Source organism: Nanorana parkeri, unplaced genomic scaffold (assembly GCF_000935625.1).
Source record: "Nanorana parkeri isolate BGI_ZX_2015 unplaced genomic scaffold, ASM93562v1 scaffold181, whole genome shotgun sequence".
Classification (NCBI taxonomy): Eukaryota; Metazoa; Chordata; class Amphibia; order Anura; family Dicroglossidae; genus Nanorana; species Nanorana parkeri.
In genome coordinates, this window is record NW_017306449.1 from 972661 (window position 1) to 991862 (window position 19202).

Consider the following 19202-nt stretch of genomic DNA (forward strand, 5'->3'; position numbering starts at 1 on the left):
CTGTGCTGTTACTATGTTGTAGAATGTCCCGAGTACCATTTTCAGCCTTTCAGGAGACAGAAGATGTGTACACTTTTATCAACCACCAGCAAACAAATTTGAACTGATATAAGTGAGAAACCCAGTAGAGCTCTCAATGGACCACAAGGGAAGGGAGAAGGATGAGAGTCTTTGTTCAAAAACTTGCTTGATTTTACTGGAAATACATGAACAAAGCTTACTATGTACTGAGCTTTGGGTCACAGGAGGATGTTAGAATATTTCCTCCCATGACCCTAAAGAGAACTATGGGATAAAAAGTTTACCCCATAGTTCTCATTTAAAGTATATGACCAGCTATAGCTTTTTTTAGTTTTGGATTCAGTGGGAAAAGTGAGAAACCTTGTCTTTTTTTCTGTCTGAAGTAACCATAGAGAGATTTCCCTCCACTTCCTGTTCTGCTGTTTCACTGGGCAGAAAGTGAGAGTATATCTCCAAGAGGAACATAGACAGAAATAAAAATGCTTTTTTCTTTAATAAAATGGAGGAAGACTAGAACCCACATCAGTGTTGTATTTTTGTCTGTGTCCCTGTTGTAGATTTTACATGTCTAGTAAAACCATTGTCAGCAGCACAGAATATAAAGCAATAATAATCCAGCAGGTGTTCTAATTCTTCCCCACATAACTGAATTAAAATGTTTTGACTGAGAATATACAATAGGAAATATTGTATACATTAGGAGGGACTGTCTCATTTAAATCAAATCCTTCTGTCCCTCTTTACCCCTCAATTGTCCCTCTTTTTGGTCTAATGTACACATATCTATAAAAAATTGGCTATTTAACTACTAAAAATGTTATTCTGCACTAAAACCTTCATCTTATCTCTTAATTATCTTTTTTACTATTTCAAAATGCCAGAAAAAAAAGGAAAAGTAATGGTGAAAAAAACAAAAAAATCTGGGTTTAACAAATCCTTTTTGGCATATCAATTCTTAAATGGTAACTCCACTTTAACAAAATAAAAATGAAAAAATATAAAAAAAATTAACATAACATATACTGTATACAATTGTTGCCCAAGCCATTTTGTCATGTGATGTTATTAAAAATTACCTTTCCATTTATAACTGTACCCGCTGTAATGATCAACAACTGTCAAAAGATTCAATACAATATGGCGACCTGGAGGCCCCCAGAAATGTCACTTCCTGTTTCTCTGATTAACTGACTGATTTTACCAGAAGTCTGCACCAAGATACAAGTATAATTTTTGTCATCCCTTGCAATTGGAATTTAATTTTTAGTGAGATACTCCTTAAGGGTTAATTACTACTAAAGGGATGCAGACACTGCACCTTTCCTTATTACAACACAGGAAACCCACCAAATAATTATAATAAACCCAGAGCCTCCCATTCAGGAATCAGTTTGGAAAGGACATGCTGCAACAAACAGCTTTTCCTTCAGAACAGAAACCGGTAGGAAAATGCAACAAAGTTTATTAAAATCATTGTAATGTAAATTGATTTTTTCTCAACAAAAGTGTAATTATGTTTTAATGGTACTCATAGCTGGAGGCATTGCAGGACTCTGTTCCTTGCCTAAATACATTGTGCTGGAAGATATCCCTCTTTTTTTTTAATCTCAAGGGAGTTGGGAAGTATATAATACATATCCCTATTTAGGTATGACAAGCAGTAAGCTGCCTAGCAGTAATTATATTTACACAGGTATTTGATTTCACAATACACTGGCCTTTGACTTCATGATTAAAAATGCTATTATAGACTTACTTGGTTCCCAGGAACATAAGCTGTAACCAGATCCAGGCAAGAAGAAGTAACAATATCATTGTAGGGAAGGCAAATCCAAACCATGAAGCAAAATTTATTACATTATTGTTTCCCGGGAACAACCTGCAAGATAAATATGCGTTCAAGGTCAGTTTATTACTAAAACAACGGCAATCTATAAATTATTGTATAATCTTTGAAAAAGAAATACCGATTCAGTATTACATCCTTCTTGATAAATGATGACATTAGGAAAATTGCCATTTGTATTGATTTTAACTTCTTTAGCAGATCTTTGCACGTGAAAGCAGTTCTGCCTGTGATAGGAGTTGGTGCTACAAAAAGCAGGTGTGCAGCAATCCAGCCCACCAATGATAGGTCCGTTTATTAACCCACAAATTGTATTTTGGCAGTCAATGTACCCATAGATTTCATAGGGTTGTCAGATGTGCTGCTTAGCCCAACTTTCCTCATTCATTACTATTGTCATCTATGTGCATAAATATGAAAGATGAGCTCAGCTGTTTGCTATGGAAAGGGGAAGGGAGAAAAGCAGCACTGTGCAGGTTAGACATGTAAGACAGCAAAAACATTTGGTTTGTTTTATCTTGTTTCAGATTTTTTCGTTATTTTGTGATTTTTGGGCATTGGGCCTAGAAGTCAATTTGTTTCGGGATTCGGACGAATCTGAAATTTTTGTTAATTTTGGAGGTTAAATGATATTTATGAATGAAATTTCGTGACATTTTGTTTTTAACTTCTTACAGACCACAGAAACAATAAAAAAAAACAGCATAGAGCTCACCCCCCCATGCTGTCCTGACCTAAATGATGACCTAAATGTTGACCAGACAAAAAGGGTCTGGTATAAATTAGGGTGGATTCATGCAAAATGTTCGTTCTAAAAATTCAGATACGTTTGGATTAATTCATTTTTCATTCGGAAATTCAGATGCATCTGAATGTCCAAATATCCTGAAATTCGTTAGAATTTCAATTTGGATCAATACTGAACGCACATTTCAAATGGAACTCAGGTTTTCTCACATGGCCATTAAAATACACCTAAACCTTCAGTTTAACCCCTTGCCGTCCGCCCATTGTAAAATTATGCTCCTTGTGGCGGGGTCATGTAAATGTACGTCATTTTTTTCTGCTCACGGGTAATCTGCCTGCCGGGAATCTGTACAGCCGTTATTACACATACAAGCGATCGGCGGCTCTATAGCCTCCCGATTGCTTGTATGTGTCGCCATGCACGCCCCCCCTCCCACAGTACCGCCCACCCCTCCTGCACCCTCACTTTCAATCCCGGGCTATGCTGCCCCATCTGCGGCCCAGGACCGCCTCGGGAGGGTGTCAGGAGAAAGATGGGAGGGAGATCAGCATCTTCCTCCTTGCTGATTTCCATCCGACGTCTGAATGCGGAAGTGATGTGTAATACATTACTTCCGCATTCACTTGTCAGTCCTCTGGCTGCTATAGCCAGAGAGAAGAAGCTGATGAAGCAGATCTCTGCTTCATCAGCTTCTTTGGGGGTCCCCAGGTGACATTAGGGGTCTGAAGAGGACCTGTCAGTGTGCCTGTGCTATCAAATTGGTTGATTGTTATCAACCTATGTGATAGCAACAACATTAACGGGTATATTCATGAAGCAGCCGAAGGATCTAGCCGTAGTTTCGGACCATCCTTCGGCTAGCTTCGCTCCAGGACACCTTCGGTTCAGTAGAACTGAAGGGCTGCTGTACGGGCTATTCACAATAGCCCATACAGCTCCCGAACTTAGCCGAGCGGCTCAGCATATGCCTTGGCTCGGCTGGGCTGAGCCATGCTGAAAGCCGAAGCTGGCCGAGCGGCCGGCCACAGCCTGCTTCTGACAGCTTGCCGGAGCCAGCCGTGATCTTACGGAGAGAGATCAGCGTCCCTGGTTACCAGCTAACCAGGGACACTGATCTCCAGACAGCAAACTCTCCCGGGCGCTCCGGGAGTCTCCCGCTCCCCGCTGCCCAGAAGAGAAACACTGCTTTTTCTTTTTTTTATTTATTCTGACACGGAGGCATGTCAGAATAGAAAAAAATTTAATAATTTTTGCCCATAGGAATGCATTGCTAGATTCCTACTGGCTATTTCAATTTGCAATAGCCAATAGTAAACTAGCATTGCACTCGCCCTCTGCTGCAGTTCTCCATCAGGTCCATCAGCAGAGGGCGGGTGCAATGCTAGTTTACTATTGGCTATTGCAAATTGAAATAGCCAATAGAAATCTAGCAATGCATTCCAATGGGCAAAAACGTTTTTGTTTTGTTTTTTCCTATTCTGACACGGCTCTGTGTCAGAGAATAAAGAAAAAAAAGAAAAATCAGTGTTTCTCTCCTGGGTGGCCGGGAGCGGGAGGCTCCCGGAGCGCCCGGGAGATTTGTTGGGCTGAGCTAGCTGTCATTGCTAGCTCCGCACAATCGTTTTGTATTTACTTTTTTTACTATTTTTCTGTTCTGCTCGGTCCCTCTGAGGGACCAAGCAGAACATCCGAGTCGAATGCTGCTCAGCAGCATTCGGCTATTCACTCACTGCTGTTCAGCATCTATAAGAATAGACCGAACAGCAGCGAGTAGCCTTCCGGAGGTTCGGCTTAGCTGATCCAGATGTTGGATTGGCTGAGTCGAACTCCTTCTGCACTTAGGGTCGGCCGAACATGCTGAGCATGTCTGGCCGACTCGAAGCCACGTTAAGCCACCCGATGTACGGCTGAAATCAGCCGTACCAGCCTGAAGTGAATAGCCGAACAGCATTCGGCTCACTTCGCTTTAGGTCGGTCACTCACTCGGCTGCCTACGGCAGTGTAAAAAAAAAAAAAGTACAAAATAAATAAAAGTCACATATAAAGAAACGTAAAAAACCCCCCAAATTTTTAAAGTCCCCCACGTATACGCATATATAAACGTAAATACGCGTCGGGTGCGCCAATGCGCGAAAGCGACAATTACGGTACACATGTTACATATCACCGCGAACGTCGGAGAGCAATAATTTTAGGGCCATCAATCACTGATAACACTAAACTGATGAGCGGTAAAAGCTTGTAAAGCTTTGCTTATGGCCAATTTTGGGTATTGTCATTTTTTGAGGTTTCGCGTGTTTGGTGTCTATTTACCCAACCCCGTCTTTTATATTTTACCTAAAAATTGGGTATTATTAAATGTTTCATAATTTAATATAGGGGAAAGTTTTTTTTCAAGATTTACGGTAATTTTTCCTTAATATAGTAAAAAATAAAAAGCCCAGTGGTGATTAAATATCAGCAAAAGAAAGCTCTATCTGTGCCCAAAAAATGGTATAAAATTAATTTCAGTACAGCGTTGCGTGACTGAATAAATGTACCTTATTTGCCGGCGTATAAGACGGCTGGGCGTATAAGACGACCCCCCACTTTTTGTGTACAAATATAGGTTTTGGGCTATACTCATCGTATAAGACGAGTATAGCCCAAAACTATAAAAGAATACAAAGCCTGCCGTGATTGGCTCAGCGCGGTATACTGTATACTGTATGTAGCCGAAGGCTAAATATGTCCCTGGTGCATCAAAACAGAAAGTGCAAACTCTTAAGGTGGCCATACACTTTACAACCATCGCAAGACCTTAGTCTTGCGATGGTTGTAAAGTACTTAAAAAAACGTACGATCTGCCCATCTTGGACAGGCAGATCGTACTCTCGATCATCGCAAGCTTACGATGACTGTAATGAGGGGCGGGCTTACGATGACTGCAAACGGGCAGTGTGCGCGTGCGCACACCGGCCCGTTCGGCAGTTGTCGAACCAGCAGGCCACTAACTCGCCGAGAATCGTACGATTCCCGGCGGGGTTTCTAGCATGCTGGTTCGACGGAAGACGTGCGACCGTACAGTAGAAACGGTCGCACGCCTTCCATACACTGCACGATTCTCATACGATCGCGGGATTTCCTGCGATTCTCGTACGAGAATTGTGCAGTGTATGGGCACCTTTACAGATTGTTTTTCTTAGAAAACCAGCAAAGTTTTTTTTATTTATCCGGTTTTGTTGACTGGTTCCCCAGACCTTAGATCTGTTTGCATTACTATTTAGTTTGTGTGGCCTAACTCTACAGCTTGTCATATTTCCAGGGACCTTATTATCTGGAACCACACTCATGTGATCCCTTGTTTACCCAATATACACATCTACTGCTACTTTATATCAAGCAATCTGTCAATTGCAAATTAAGCAGTATGTATGGCTCCGCCTTATATATGGACATCTCAGTTGAGATGAAAAAAAATCAATATGAAACAAATAAATGTACATGCAGTATAATCAAACACAGCTGACTGTATTGATTGTAAGTAACACACATTAGTAAGTACCTGCACTTAATGTATAAGAAAGACATTTCAGGTTGACTGTACTTTGTAACTAAAGGAACATAAATATTATTGATTTAAAAAGCTATAATGTAAGCTAATGTGATAAATAATATCACCTTTTCCCAGTCATTCTCTGATAAGCATATGACATCAATATAGCAGTAAATAACTTAGACATAAGACATTAGCGCATTAGAGAACATTGTAGGGTAGATATTTTTTTCAGTTGATAGTACTGCATATGCCAAGGCAGCACTTTGTGAACCACCATTATAATCATTATAGAATGGTACAACCTACTCGTCCATCTGTCCTTTCATGACCAAATTGGGTGTTGTGCCCGTCAGTGTTGCAATGCCCCCGATGCTGGCAGAGTAACATACGCAAAGACTCATTCCTTTGCACAGTTTCATGTGCTTCTGTTTTCTACGATCTTGTCCCTCTTGCTTTGATTTTTCATCCTCTAAATCAATCGCAACTGCTGTGACACCTATAGAATAAAACACACCGCAAGTATGCCATTAGACTAATCTGGACTGAAGACTAAAAGAGAATCCTTGGACATCAATAGACTTAGCAAATGTTAGACCTTAAGAGTAGTCGATAATACAAAATCACCTGCACTCCATACAGCGTACAGACCTTGAGTAAGAGGTTGGTGCTTGAAGTGGCAACACGGATGGCGCCGTGTCAGATACAGTCCATAATAGAAGTCACCAGCACTCGATGATATGTGCAAGAAGTAAAGCACTTTTTATTCAATCGTCACATGCGTCAAACAGTCAACGTTTCGGGGCCACGTCGGGTCCCTTCTTCTGGGCGACATAGTGACATAGTGACTCTGGGCCACATAGGTCACTATGTCGCCCAGAAGAAGGGACCCTCCGTGGCCCCGAAACGTTGGCTGTTTGACGCATGTGACGATTGAATAAAAAGTGCTTTACTTCTTGCACATATCATCGAGTGCTGGTGACTTCTATTATGGACCTTAAGAGTAGGTCACAGGTCAAGGTTACAACCTTGGCACCACCTACGCTCGGACTAGTGTTGAATCCCAGTTAAAGTCTCACTCCTCTGATAGCATGAGCCATTACCTTGTATTGTACTGCCTCTGCACTCCTTGCAACTTCTCAAACACCCCTTTTCCTCACTCTCATCACAACCTTCTTCAACCCCTTTATCCCTCCTTCCCACAAAGAGTTACCCACTCTCTAGAACTCAATCTTTCCAAAACTGAGCTCATATACTGGTAATCCAGCACTGCAGATGTGCCCACACCAGACAGGCACCAATTATTTTCTGGATCATAAAAGGGCCCGGCACTGGTCAGCAAGTAGGAAGTGTGAACTTCACACAGGTGGGGGTGTGGACACCTAAATAAGGGCTCTACCTCCTGTGCATGGAAGAAGAGAGAAAACTCAGCACCCTAACGTCATGTGGCCGCAGATTTAGAGTAAAAGGGTGTTTTTTTAATTATTATTATTTTTAGAAGGGGTGTGGAAAGGTAGTGTTTGGGAAGGGAGGATGAGCCCAAATATTGACTCTAAAGTGTATGTTCAGTCTGAGGCTTCGTTTGAGAGATTTTCCCTCACTTATTGACCAGCCAGGAAGTAAGGGAAAATTTCCAACAGCAACACAGATAGAAATAAAAATGCTTTACATTAATAGAGTAGAGGAAAGGCTAGAATCATGTCATAATTGTATTACTGCCTTAATCCCTGAACAGTGAAACTGTTGTCACTGTGACAGTAAATGAGGGGAGATTTCTTGCTATTAAATTGTTAATCAGCATGTCACAATTCACACCATTTAATATGTAATCAAGATGGCTTTTTATGAAACTTTGTTAACTTACTTGGCTTCCCCTGTTTAATAAGATCAGAATCTATTGGTTGTTTTTCATACATTTCAAATGTCTGGTTTATATTTCCATTTGGCTGTTTATCTAATGCTTTGAATTCCTCAGGTGCGTTATCCTTTAAGCCCAGTTTGGTGACTCCGTTCATTTGATTTTCATCTTGGTTGACATTATCTGATGGACAATCTTCCAGTTTTTCTTCCGAAGTGTAAAGCTGCTGCAGGACGGCCTGGGCTATTGGTATCATCATGGCAGTAGTGGCTGTATTACTGATCCACATGGACAGGAAGGCTGTAACCACCATGAACCCCAGAAGCAACCTGGAAACAAAAGGTGTCTTTATGTTTTATCGTATCTGCAGTTTGTAGTGATTAAACATTTCAAATATAAAAATGACAAAGGTTACAGTTTTAATAAAATGTTATTATTGGCCTGTGCTAACTGCTGTTTAAATCCCATTTTGTACTCACTGGAAAATCGTATTCTTAGAGTGCACTGAGGAACACAGAAGTCTTGCACTGTCAGAACATCCAAAAGTAGTCCAACTACTTTAGGGGTGAATAACAGTAAATAAAACGGACCCACAAAAAAGCAATAGAACTGAGAGACTGCCTGCAGCTCATAGACCTGCCTGAAGGACCTTATACCCGAAGCTGGTGTCAGATGATTCTGAAGAGCCCAAGAAGCACTCACAGATCTATTGGAGTGTGCCTTGACAGGAAAGAGGGGCATCTGATGATTAACAACATAAGTTTGAATGATGGTAAGATGAGCCACTGAGAAATGGTGGAACAAGAAGCTGGTTCACCCATCTGGTGACAATCAGGAATGACAAAGTGAGAGTCAGTCTTTCTGAAGGAAGCAGTGGCTGCAAGGTTACCTCTCAAAGCACAAACTGCATAAAAGGCAATAGAGGGAGATCTGCTTCTGATGAATTAGAACTGGACAGAGACAGAATAACAATGTCCTGGTTGAACTGGACAGAGACAGAATAACAATGTCCTGGTTGAAGTGTATAGGCTGAAACTACCTTATGTAGGAAGGAAGTTCTTGACCTCAACACCACTTTGCCCTTACTTAAGACCAGAAACGCAACTTTGCAAGAAGGAAAGAATCTATTTTAGATCGCATTGAATCACAAGGGAGCACACAGGGAGAACCACATGAAAGACACCTACATAAAGGTCTTCATTAAAGAATCGAACACGATAGCAAGTGCAAAGACCTGACTCTTGAAGGTGCAAATGACTAGGTGCTGGTCCAGAAGAGCATTACGTTCTGGGCCAGGATTTGTCCCATGTAGAATTTCCTGGGGGTGAACGTTTCTTGTTTCAAACAAGCAAAGTATGCCTTCTATGTGCATTGAGAGACTTTGCAGGATTTGAGCATAATAGGAAAAAGCAATTCAAAGATGCCTCTGTTCCTCAGAATCTGTGCTTCAAGAGCCATGCCGTAAAGCCAGTGTGAAGCAAGGATGTCACAAGAATCTTCCAGAAGACTGGAAGGAAAGACTTCCCCTGACTCCACAGCATAAAAAGATTTATATGTGGTTTGGGGGACTTGGAAGTCCAAGATCTGCAGATACACTTGGTGCCGGACTTGGGTTTGGACTTGGAGGTTTAGGCAGTGGAGGAATGAAAGGGACTCTTCTTGGGCTATGTCGAGGAGTGAGTTTTCCCAGATTGAGCCCTGGGCTTCATGTGCTGTGGACAATAGGTACTCTTGCTACTGGTTGCCTTCTTGATGAGGACAGGATACTCATACAGGAGACCAGGCAGAAGACCTCAATACCTCATCCAAGCTTAAGTTCAAAGTTGCAGCCATGAGTTCCAAGGGATCAACCACCAAATAGGTGCAAAGAGCAATTACAGTGTTTGCAGATAATGGCATACTTATACAATTGTGTGAGAACAATAAAGATGCATACCTATTTAAACCACATGTCTCAAGTGAAGTGTCTATTTTAATAATGACTAACATGTACCAACAATCTGGAGATATCTAATATAGAGTAGGTCTCAATATTTCAATGGGTGCTATTTGGTTTAATTGTGTCCTGTATATTTATTTACCTCAACCATATTGAAACACATTTTTGTGGCATCCTCTGAAGTAATCTAAGACCAATAACATCTAATTGCGGGGCATTCTCACACCACATGAAGAAATCTGGCCATGAGGGCATCTAAAGCTAGAGGATATGGAACCCCATCCCATATAGTTGTATAACACCCTGCGTTGAAACTGGAGTTGAACCAACTTATCCCTAGATAAGATAACTGAGGTGGTATTATGAGACAACAGACTATCCCATTCGTCATCCGTAATATTAGGGATATCTGCTGTCCATCTAGTTTTGAGTTTATCAATGGTAGTGATTTTACACTCTAAAAATTTACAATAGTAAGTAGAGATAAACTTTGTGTGTTTAGACACTATTAACATTTTCTCAAGGAACTGTGGTTATAAAAGCAGTTGTAAGTAGCTAGAAAAACATGTTCTGGACACCTGAATTCCTGCCTAAATGATTTGCCCCAAATAAAGCTGTTGAAGCTGGTGATGGTACTTGATCCCAAATCGCGCCCAACAGTCTTACCCTTAAAATGTATTTCCACTTTCGCAACCAAATTGGAATAACGCCTATTTTATGTTTGTTATATGTTCCCATTTACATAGCATAAGCTAAAAAAAATATTTAAAAATGCTTCTTGCAGTTTAAATTGCTTTTACTTGGGTTAGGGTTTTAAGGGTTAAAATTTCTTCTTGCTTCTATTTCTTTGAAATGTTAGGGGGCTGTGAGGAGTGAGGGGTCTGAGGTGCTGTGTCCATTGTATGTTAATAAAAGCTTATCAGATAAACACAATCCTCAAATTTCAGACCACTGTGGCTAAGAAAAACCTGGAATCAGCCGAAGTTTCAGCCGAAGCGGAGCGAACGGCCTGCCGAAGGACGGCCTTTCGCCCTGCCTTTCGCCCTGCCTTTCGCCCTGTTATTCATTGGCCGGGACCTGCCAGAAGACTCTGTCACTCCTAGCTCCGCCCGATTGTTTTTTTTTAAACCTTTATTTTGTTATTTACCTATTTATTTACATTTTAGAATTTTTTTTCAACCTTTTTTTTTTCCCATTGATTTTCTATTCTGCTTGGTACCACGGAGGTTCCGAGCTGAATGCCGCTTGGTAGAGCATGTTTGGCTGACCGAAGTGCAGCCGATGCTCGGCTGATTTCACTTCAGCTGGCTTATTCACTTGGCTGCCTTCGAGGTGGGGCAACACTATGTGATGCTGATCGCATTGTAAACAGAATGGTGCTGCAAGGGTTGCTGCCTTTTCTTCAAGCGAATCCCGAACAGTCTAGCACCACACTCCAACTTTTTTTAGAATAAAGAGAGAACGAGGAGGAGAGACAGACAGGGAAGAGAGCGAGGAGAGACAGCCAGGGGAGAGAGGAGAGACAGCCAGGAGAGAGAGAAGAGAGAGTGAGGCGAGACAGCCAGGAGAGAGACAGTCAGAATAGAGAGAGGAGAGACAGCCAGGAGAGAGAGAAGAGACAGCTAGGAGAGAGAGAGAAAAGAGACAGCAAGGATAAAGAGAGAAGAGACAGCCAGGAGAGAGAGAGGAGATGCAGCCATGGGAGAGAGCAGGGTGAGGCAGCCAGGAAAGAGAGCAAGAAGAGACAGCAAAGGGAGAGAGTGAGGAGAGATAGCCAGAATAGAGTGAGAAGAGACAGCCAGGGGAGACAGCAAGGAGAGACAGACAGAGAGAGCAAGGAGAGACATCCACGAGAGAAAGCGAGAAGAGACAGCCAGGGGAGAGAGCAAAGAGAGACAGCCAGGAGAAAGATTGAGGAAAGACAGCCAGGAGAGAGAGCAAGGAGAGACAGCTGGGAGAGAGAGAAAGAGAGGAGAGGCAGCCAGGAGAGAGAGCTAGGGGAGAGAGCAAAGAGAGACAGTTAGGAGAGAGCGAGGAGAGACAGACAGGAGAGAAAGAGGAGAGACAGAGAGGAGAGAAAGGCAGGAGAGACAGCAAGGGGATAGAGTGAGAGACAGCCAGGAGAAAGAGCAAGGACAGACAGCCAGGAGAAAGAGCAAGGACAGACAGCCAGGAGAGAGACAGGATATTGAATATCCTGGTGGGAAGCTGTGCGGAGTCTCAGGAGGACTATACGGGATCTCAGGAGGGCTGTGTACGGGGTCTCAGGCGGGCTGTGCAGGTATCGGTGCAGTAGCATCCCAAGTGAATTATAAACGTGCAATGCATTTTATAGACCAACTACACATGCAATCTAATGATAATCTACATGTGATATAAATATATAAGTATGCAGAATAACCCTATGGTGAATAAATACAATATATAGTGGAAAAATACCTAATAATGTATTCACCATAGGGTGATTCTGCGTATTTATATATTTCTGTATTTATTTCACATGTAGATTATCATTAAAGAGACATTAAAGTCAAAAGTTTTTTTCCCTCCCCCCATGTTAATGTTAGCACTTACCTTAAATGATGTCTCTTATTCCGATCTTCTTCTTTCCTGATGTTTTCATCTGTCCCTCCAGCGGTGCGGCAGCTCTCCGATCCAGCGCTAACTCCTCTCTGCTTGCAGGCACTTCCGATCCTGCGGTGTCTGCATGCGGGTGCACGCGTCCATAGACTTACCTTGCGTCCCTGCTTGTCTCCCGGCCGAGAATACGAACTGCGCATGCGCCTGCCCCAAGATCCTTTGCGGCCGCACGAGCAGTTCCTGATCCTCGGCGCGGGAGCACGCAGCGATAACGAGGCAAGTTTAAACCGCTGTTAAACCAAAATTACTGACGGGAGTGGGGGGGGGTGGTCCCGGGTATGAATTTGATTTCTTTATTATTATTTATTATTTTTAAAACACAAAAGTTCATCCCGAATGACATTTGGAAACAATTTCGGATGCATCCAAATTTCATTATCATTAAATGTGGATACGTTTGTATTCGTATTATCTTTCACTCTGAAAGTCGGATGCATCCGAATGTCCGAATTTGCCGATATTCGTACGAATTTCTTTTTTAACATTGAATAGTGGGAAAAAGAACATGTGACACTCCACCGAGAGGATGACATCACTGCTGAATCCCTCAGTATCAACTGAGGGAAAGAGGGCGGTGCAGGGTGGGAAAGTAGGCAATTTAACGGGGCACAGCAGTTCTAGTGTCTTCAGAGACATGGTCAATCGGTGAGGCAATGCCACATCTCTTGGCCAGGAAAGTGCTCTGCGGCTAAATTTTACCAGTACACAGGTCTATAAAGCACCATAATGCAGTGCCCAGTGCCTGAAGGTCACATTCCAGGCTCACCCCACATGTCCAATCCAGCAGGGTGTGGGTAAGGCACTCTAAAGACAGGCTTAGGAAATACCAATCTGGATAGCTGCATATAGAGAGCAGCTCAGCAGCAATGTAGTAGAAATCTTGAATAAAGAAAACAAGTAGCTAGCAAAAAGATTAGACTTTTCTCAGTCTTAAGACAGGCTTAGGAAATACCAATCTGGATAGCTACATATAGAGACCAGCTCAGCAGCAATGTAGTAGAAATCTTGAATACATTAAACAAGTTCTAGCAGAAAGATTAGACTTTACTTTTCTCAGGAGAGCAGAGAACAGATGTTTATCTGCCTAGGACACAAGCAAAAAATTGAAGCATGCTGGCTGCAGGAAGGGTTATCCTGGGCTGGCCCACAATTGTTTTGTTTGCCAGCATCCAGTCCTTCCATAAGCTGTAGCATAAAGGACAGTACATGACTTTCTGTGTCCCTCAATAGACGAGAAATAAAAGATTATATTTAGCTGCTTTATGGACATGATACATTGATGTATACACTAAAAATTTGGCTTTTTATACCTTTTAGGAACTCTCAGCAGTGCGAACGATGCATTGGGAACTGCTAGGTATACCCATCTGTGGCAGACCTAACAAGAGATTCTCATTCGCATTCTACAAAAACAAAAATTCAGTGGGAGGACTAAAACTCTGTACTATAATATTTAGGGAATGAGGGAATATAGGAGCCTGCAAGAGATATAAAAACCTTTCCATCTTTCCAATATCCACACATCCATGAAATGTCACTTATGGGCAAGATTGTCCATTACGTTTTCTTTTTCAATTAACATGACATCATAACTCATACATATTCTTTTAACCTATAACTTTGACCAACACTCAATACCGACAACCTTGCTTCTGCACTTATACATGTTGGAAATGCAGCAGCATATACTGATATAGTTTTACTTTGTCTTTTGAGCTGTAGATGGCGCTGTAGTGCAGAGTTAGTCTCTATGTGCATGCCTAAGCATGATATAAAGGAAGTTGTTTTTTTCTTTTTTCTGTTTCCTACACAATGCCATATTTATACATATAATGTTATTCTAAGCAAGTAAAACTTGATTCAGCATTACTCAAGAACTCAGTGCGTCATCTAAACACATAACCAACAATACAGGCATTCATAAATGTAACTTACAAAGCTGGCTTGACTCCAACTAAGAGTAATACTCTTAGAGCAATCCGTTTGTGTAAATTCCATTTCTCTACTGATATGGCCACCAGTAGCCCACCGATGAACAGCATATTGGTGTCTTTCAGATACTGGCTGCATGCCTGAAATGAAAAGGACCATTGGGATCTTACAAACATCCTTAAACTTTCAGAGGGAGAACAACACCAACATGAAAACATTTCAAGCGTATCTCAGAAAGTGATGGGAAATTCAATTGTTTACAGCTGTCTCGGGAACAGAAGGTGAGGGTACATTTTCCAATGGGGACACTTGATCCAGTAACAATGTGTAAGAGGAGATTTCCACTCACTTCCTGTTGTGGCTTTAGGACAGGAGGTGAGAGGAAATCTCCCCATTAGGAAACAGCAAAAAAAAAGGATATAAAAACAACTTCACTGTCCATTCACGTATCCTGCTGCAATATATAAATACAGGCCACTCTATAAACACCTATATAGAATGCTTTATAATAGGGCAGAGTACGTGGGGCTTCATACTCTCACTTTCTGGTGTTAAGGCCTATGTTAGGGCTTATACATCAATGCCTTTTATCTATGGCAGTGCTTCTTCATTATTCTACTGCACATTTGTACCACCTTTTCTGATTGGATAATACAATTCTTCCAGAGAATAAAATGGAGAAGAGGTGAGGAGTAGAGAGTTCTACTGACATGAGAATTCGTGTTAATATTTAATCTCTGTATTTTTTTTAAAGAAATAAATATTCTTTATAATAAATTACCGTTCTCAAAATTATGAGTATTACCAATTAATATATCCTGCTTCATGATCCAGTAGTTGAAAAGTCCAAGAAACCGAAACTAAACCAATATTAAGGAGATCAAAATCCTTCAGAGGGTTCATTGCTCCAAGCAGGATAAATGTTGAAAATGCAAATAATACATCGTCCAGACTTGTAGGCAGCTACAGAGATGAACATAGTCACTTCCTGTGTTACCACTCGATTACAAGGCTAAACCCGAGTTCTAATTCTTCTGAGACCATCTGGCCCATAAGTAGTCACTTAAACAGCTGCTCTGACTAATTAATGTACCTTTAACTTGCAGTACATTTGACAATCCTTAAGAAATAGGCTTAATAAACCTATAGCTGCAGAGTTTGGGGTCAAAGGAGTTTTTCCCCAGAACAGGGGTAGTTTGCTGAATCCCGTGAATTTCTTTACCCACAATCCCCTGGGCTCCCACAATTCCCAGGACTTCTGGACATGTCCAGGGGATATGTATTCCATGGTTTTCCTCATTCAGGTGCTCAAAGAGGTGCTAAAACACCTCATTCAGGTGCTTTAGCAATCAGCTGGGGAGTCCTTCTGCCTTTTTCCCTGCTTGCAGGCCGCTGGATGAGAGCACAAGAGCACATGGCAGACTGCTGCCTTGAACACTGATCCCTGGGACTCCTGCTGCTATTTCAACATTCAGAGATAATCTGTCTTCCCTCTATGGAGCCCGTCTTGAGATCCCTGTGGTTGACCAACTGGGCTACCAGCCGCAGCTAGCTTCCTTGTGAGTGAGGTGTTGTCCCTTCTCCAGTGGAACCCCAGCTGTGTTTACACTAGAATGGAATGTGCTGTTTATTACTAATGATTTATTCCTAAACTCTCTTCTCTTAGCTTCTGTATGCTTGTTGAGTACTCCTTTACCATTTTGTTGGCATTGCCAGTTTATCTTGCATTTGTACTACAAACCTCAGGCTGCACATTACCATCTGTCTGATCATTTAACTGATAACTCTAAGCAGTTATCAACAAACGATAACTCAGATGATTTGGCTGATAACTCCGGTCTTGTTATTTTTTAAAGTGAATTCTATTTTGATGGGAACTTCCTGAGAGATCCCTGTCTGCATCCACTTCCTATGCGTCTTCTCTTACAGTTTTTACTAGTTTCTGGGACCTGAAGCCCATATCCAGGCACCTTCTGGCAAGAAGGAGAGTGTAGTTGTTAGACCTGCTTGTTAGACCACTTCTTATTTTACATTGCAACTATCCTCATCACTTCTGCAAGAACTGGAACACCTCTCCTTTCAATTCTTCATCTTACTCTTTTTCTCTAAGCTGCTCTGCAACAGTTCTTTAACATGTTTACTATTTACTGGATTTTTCAGGACTATTCTCTTTTTTCTTATCTTCTCGTTTCCTTATCATAAAGGATTGATCTTTACTGATTTGGTTTGAAATATACAAGGCACAAGTAGTACCAGAAGGAAATCTCAATCTTGTGAGCAGTCAAGTTTTACTAGAAGGCACTAATTCTGGATTCTGCATTTGCTCAAGGATGAACTTATGAACTGGACACCCTAGAAGTTACTCCTCTCAGTTTACTATTTCTGCTGGTCATGGTACATCCATTCTAACTATATCTTCTTTTTTTGCATCCTTCATATATCTTCACATAACGTCTTGGGCCCTCTCCTCCCTAAGTTCTCGTTGAAGTTCCTAATCATGCTCAGCTCTCCATACCTTCTCCACAATGTACAGTGTCTGTGGGTGCCAGCTTTTCTTTAAGTTTAAATAACAGCCCTGTGATTTAAACATTGGTACAAGCTGAATTGTTATGTAATCCAAGCTGAGCAGTGTGCTTGGGTGTGATTTCGTTGATATTATGCTACTGATTTGCAGATTATGTAAATATGATCTCTAGTTAAAGATGATCTATAGACAGCCGCATCACATTAGGTATTCAGAACAAGGCTTTGAAAAAAGGCTTTTGTAATGCTTGGAAAAACTATTCCATAATATTTGTTGTCTGATTTTTGCAGTAAAGCTCAAGGAAACATTTAAAGTACTTACTGTAACTGTGCAAAAATGCTGTGTGCACATACTTACAGGAAAAGCAGTACAAAACAAACATACACAGGCACACACTAATCTATTTGTTCTAGTACATGGAATGGTTTCTGCGACACTAAAGGTACTTAGCTTCCAGTTGCACATTCCGTATGCAACTGGAAGCTAAGGTTTGCCAAGCATTACATTTGGGGGTTGGTTCTTCGGATAAGCTTTACATTTGGGGGACTTCACCATGCCTAGAGGGGACTTCACAATGCAACTCACCATGGAACTTTGAGCAAGGAGGACATCACTGAAACAAAGGACTTAAAGGGCTATTCACAAAAGGGTGAAGAATTTGGACAAGGTAGGAGAAGTGAACAATCTAGGCCAAAATAGCTGATTTGGAAACAATTCTACGATTCAGCTCACTTTCCAGTTCAGACTTTTCCTGGGAATACTTAATTGCCACAAAGTCCTGGTTAAATACGGAATTTGCAACTGGAAGCGAAGTACCTTTAGTGTATCCTCTCTTAGAAACCATTTTATTTACTAGAACGGATAGATTAGTGGATGCCGGTGTATGTTTGTTTGTAGCCAGTGCCGGTGCTAGGATTCTTGCCTACACAGGCAATGTGCATTTTTGCCCCCCCTCCCCGACCCCTGTAGTGCTGGGCCTGCTTGCGCTATGTTTTTTTTTTCACTTACCTTCGGCGCGGGAGAGCAACGGCGAGTCAGCGCTGGTCTGGTGGGAGGAGCTCCAGGTGGGGTCCTAATTTAGCTGGCCGGCGACTGCCAGAGGTGCCGCGCGTGTCGGGATCCTCTGGCAGTCGCCGGCCAGCTAAATTAGGACCCCACCTGGAGCTCCTCGCCACCGGACCAGCGCTGTCTCGCCGATGCTCTCCGGCACCGAAGGTAAGTGAAAAAAAAAAACATAGCGCAAGCATCGGGGCATTTTGGCAAGTACAAGTACTGCAGCGCCCTCAGGCGGCCGCCTGACTTGCCTTGTGATAGCGCCGGGCCTGTTTGTAGCAGCCTGTATGTTTGTTTTGTACTACTTTTCCTGTAACTAAGTTTGTGCAAGAAGAATGTTTGCATAGTAAAGTATGTTATATGGCACTGGGTCAGTTTCCTTGAGCTTTACTGCAAGAATCAGACAACAATTATATGTCAAAGTTTTGCCAAGCATTACAGCGTTGTTATTATGCTCCAAAATATTTTCTTACTTTTAAAAACACTGCATATCCCTGTCTCTTCTGAATCACAGCTTCTGCTGTTTTTTGTTTTTGAGTCACCTTAATCCACGATGTCTTGCACCACATGTCACATGCAACTGGATTCCAGGCTGTAGGAGAGGCTGACAAATAGGGAGGTGGAACTGTGAAGGAGTAGTGAAAAAACAATGTACTCGTTTCTGAGTATAGTGCTTCTGCAAGTGCAACCAGATATATCATTAAGGTAGAATAAATTGTGTGCACAGGTGTTACAGGAAATGTTTGTGTACATGGTTTCTCAGCCTCCAAATAAAAGTATGTATGGACATAGAAATGAAAAGATACGGGGGGTAAGGTATGTTAAAATGGCATGCTAATGCAAATTTGAAATATTTGTTTTAAGACTTTAGTGACACATTAATGGAGGGTTAAAGGTTTGAAGGATTGATTGAGAGCAATGTTCAGTTAATAAGGATGAACTTATAAAATCTGTTGGATTTAAATCTTTATTACCTGTGGAATTGTACCTGTTGTTTGAAATAGAACATTGTTATTACACCCCTAATGTAATATGTTATGTTAAAGTACTCATTCACAAATAGCTCTGTGACTGTAGTATAAAGGGGAGTGTTAGAGGGTATGATA

The 19202-nt window shown here is 41.7% G+C and overlaps 1 protein-coding gene across 2 annotated transcripts in view; it reads right to left on the bottom strand.

Moving 5' to 3' along the window:
* The window catches only part of SLC13A2 (solute carrier family 13 member 2), a 63593-nt gene that overhangs the window by 17914 nt on the left and 26477 nt on the right, over nt 1-19202 (bottom strand). The window contains exons 3-7 of one of the 2 annotated variants that reach the window (XM_018555002.1): nt 14523-14659; nt 8002-8337; nt 7187-7200; nt 6460-6640; nt 1778-1900 (exon numbers count right to left, since the gene is read on the bottom strand). In XM_018555002.1, coding sequence (XP_018410504.1) covers nt 1778-1900; nt 6460-6640; nt 7187-7200; nt 8002-8337; nt 14523-14659 — 791 coding nt within the window. Of the gene's footprint in view, nt 1-1777; nt 1901-6459; nt 6650-7186; nt 7201-8001; nt 8338-14522; nt 14660-19202 lie in introns of both variants that reach the window. The other variant, XM_018555001.1, reaches the window with a different exon arrangement.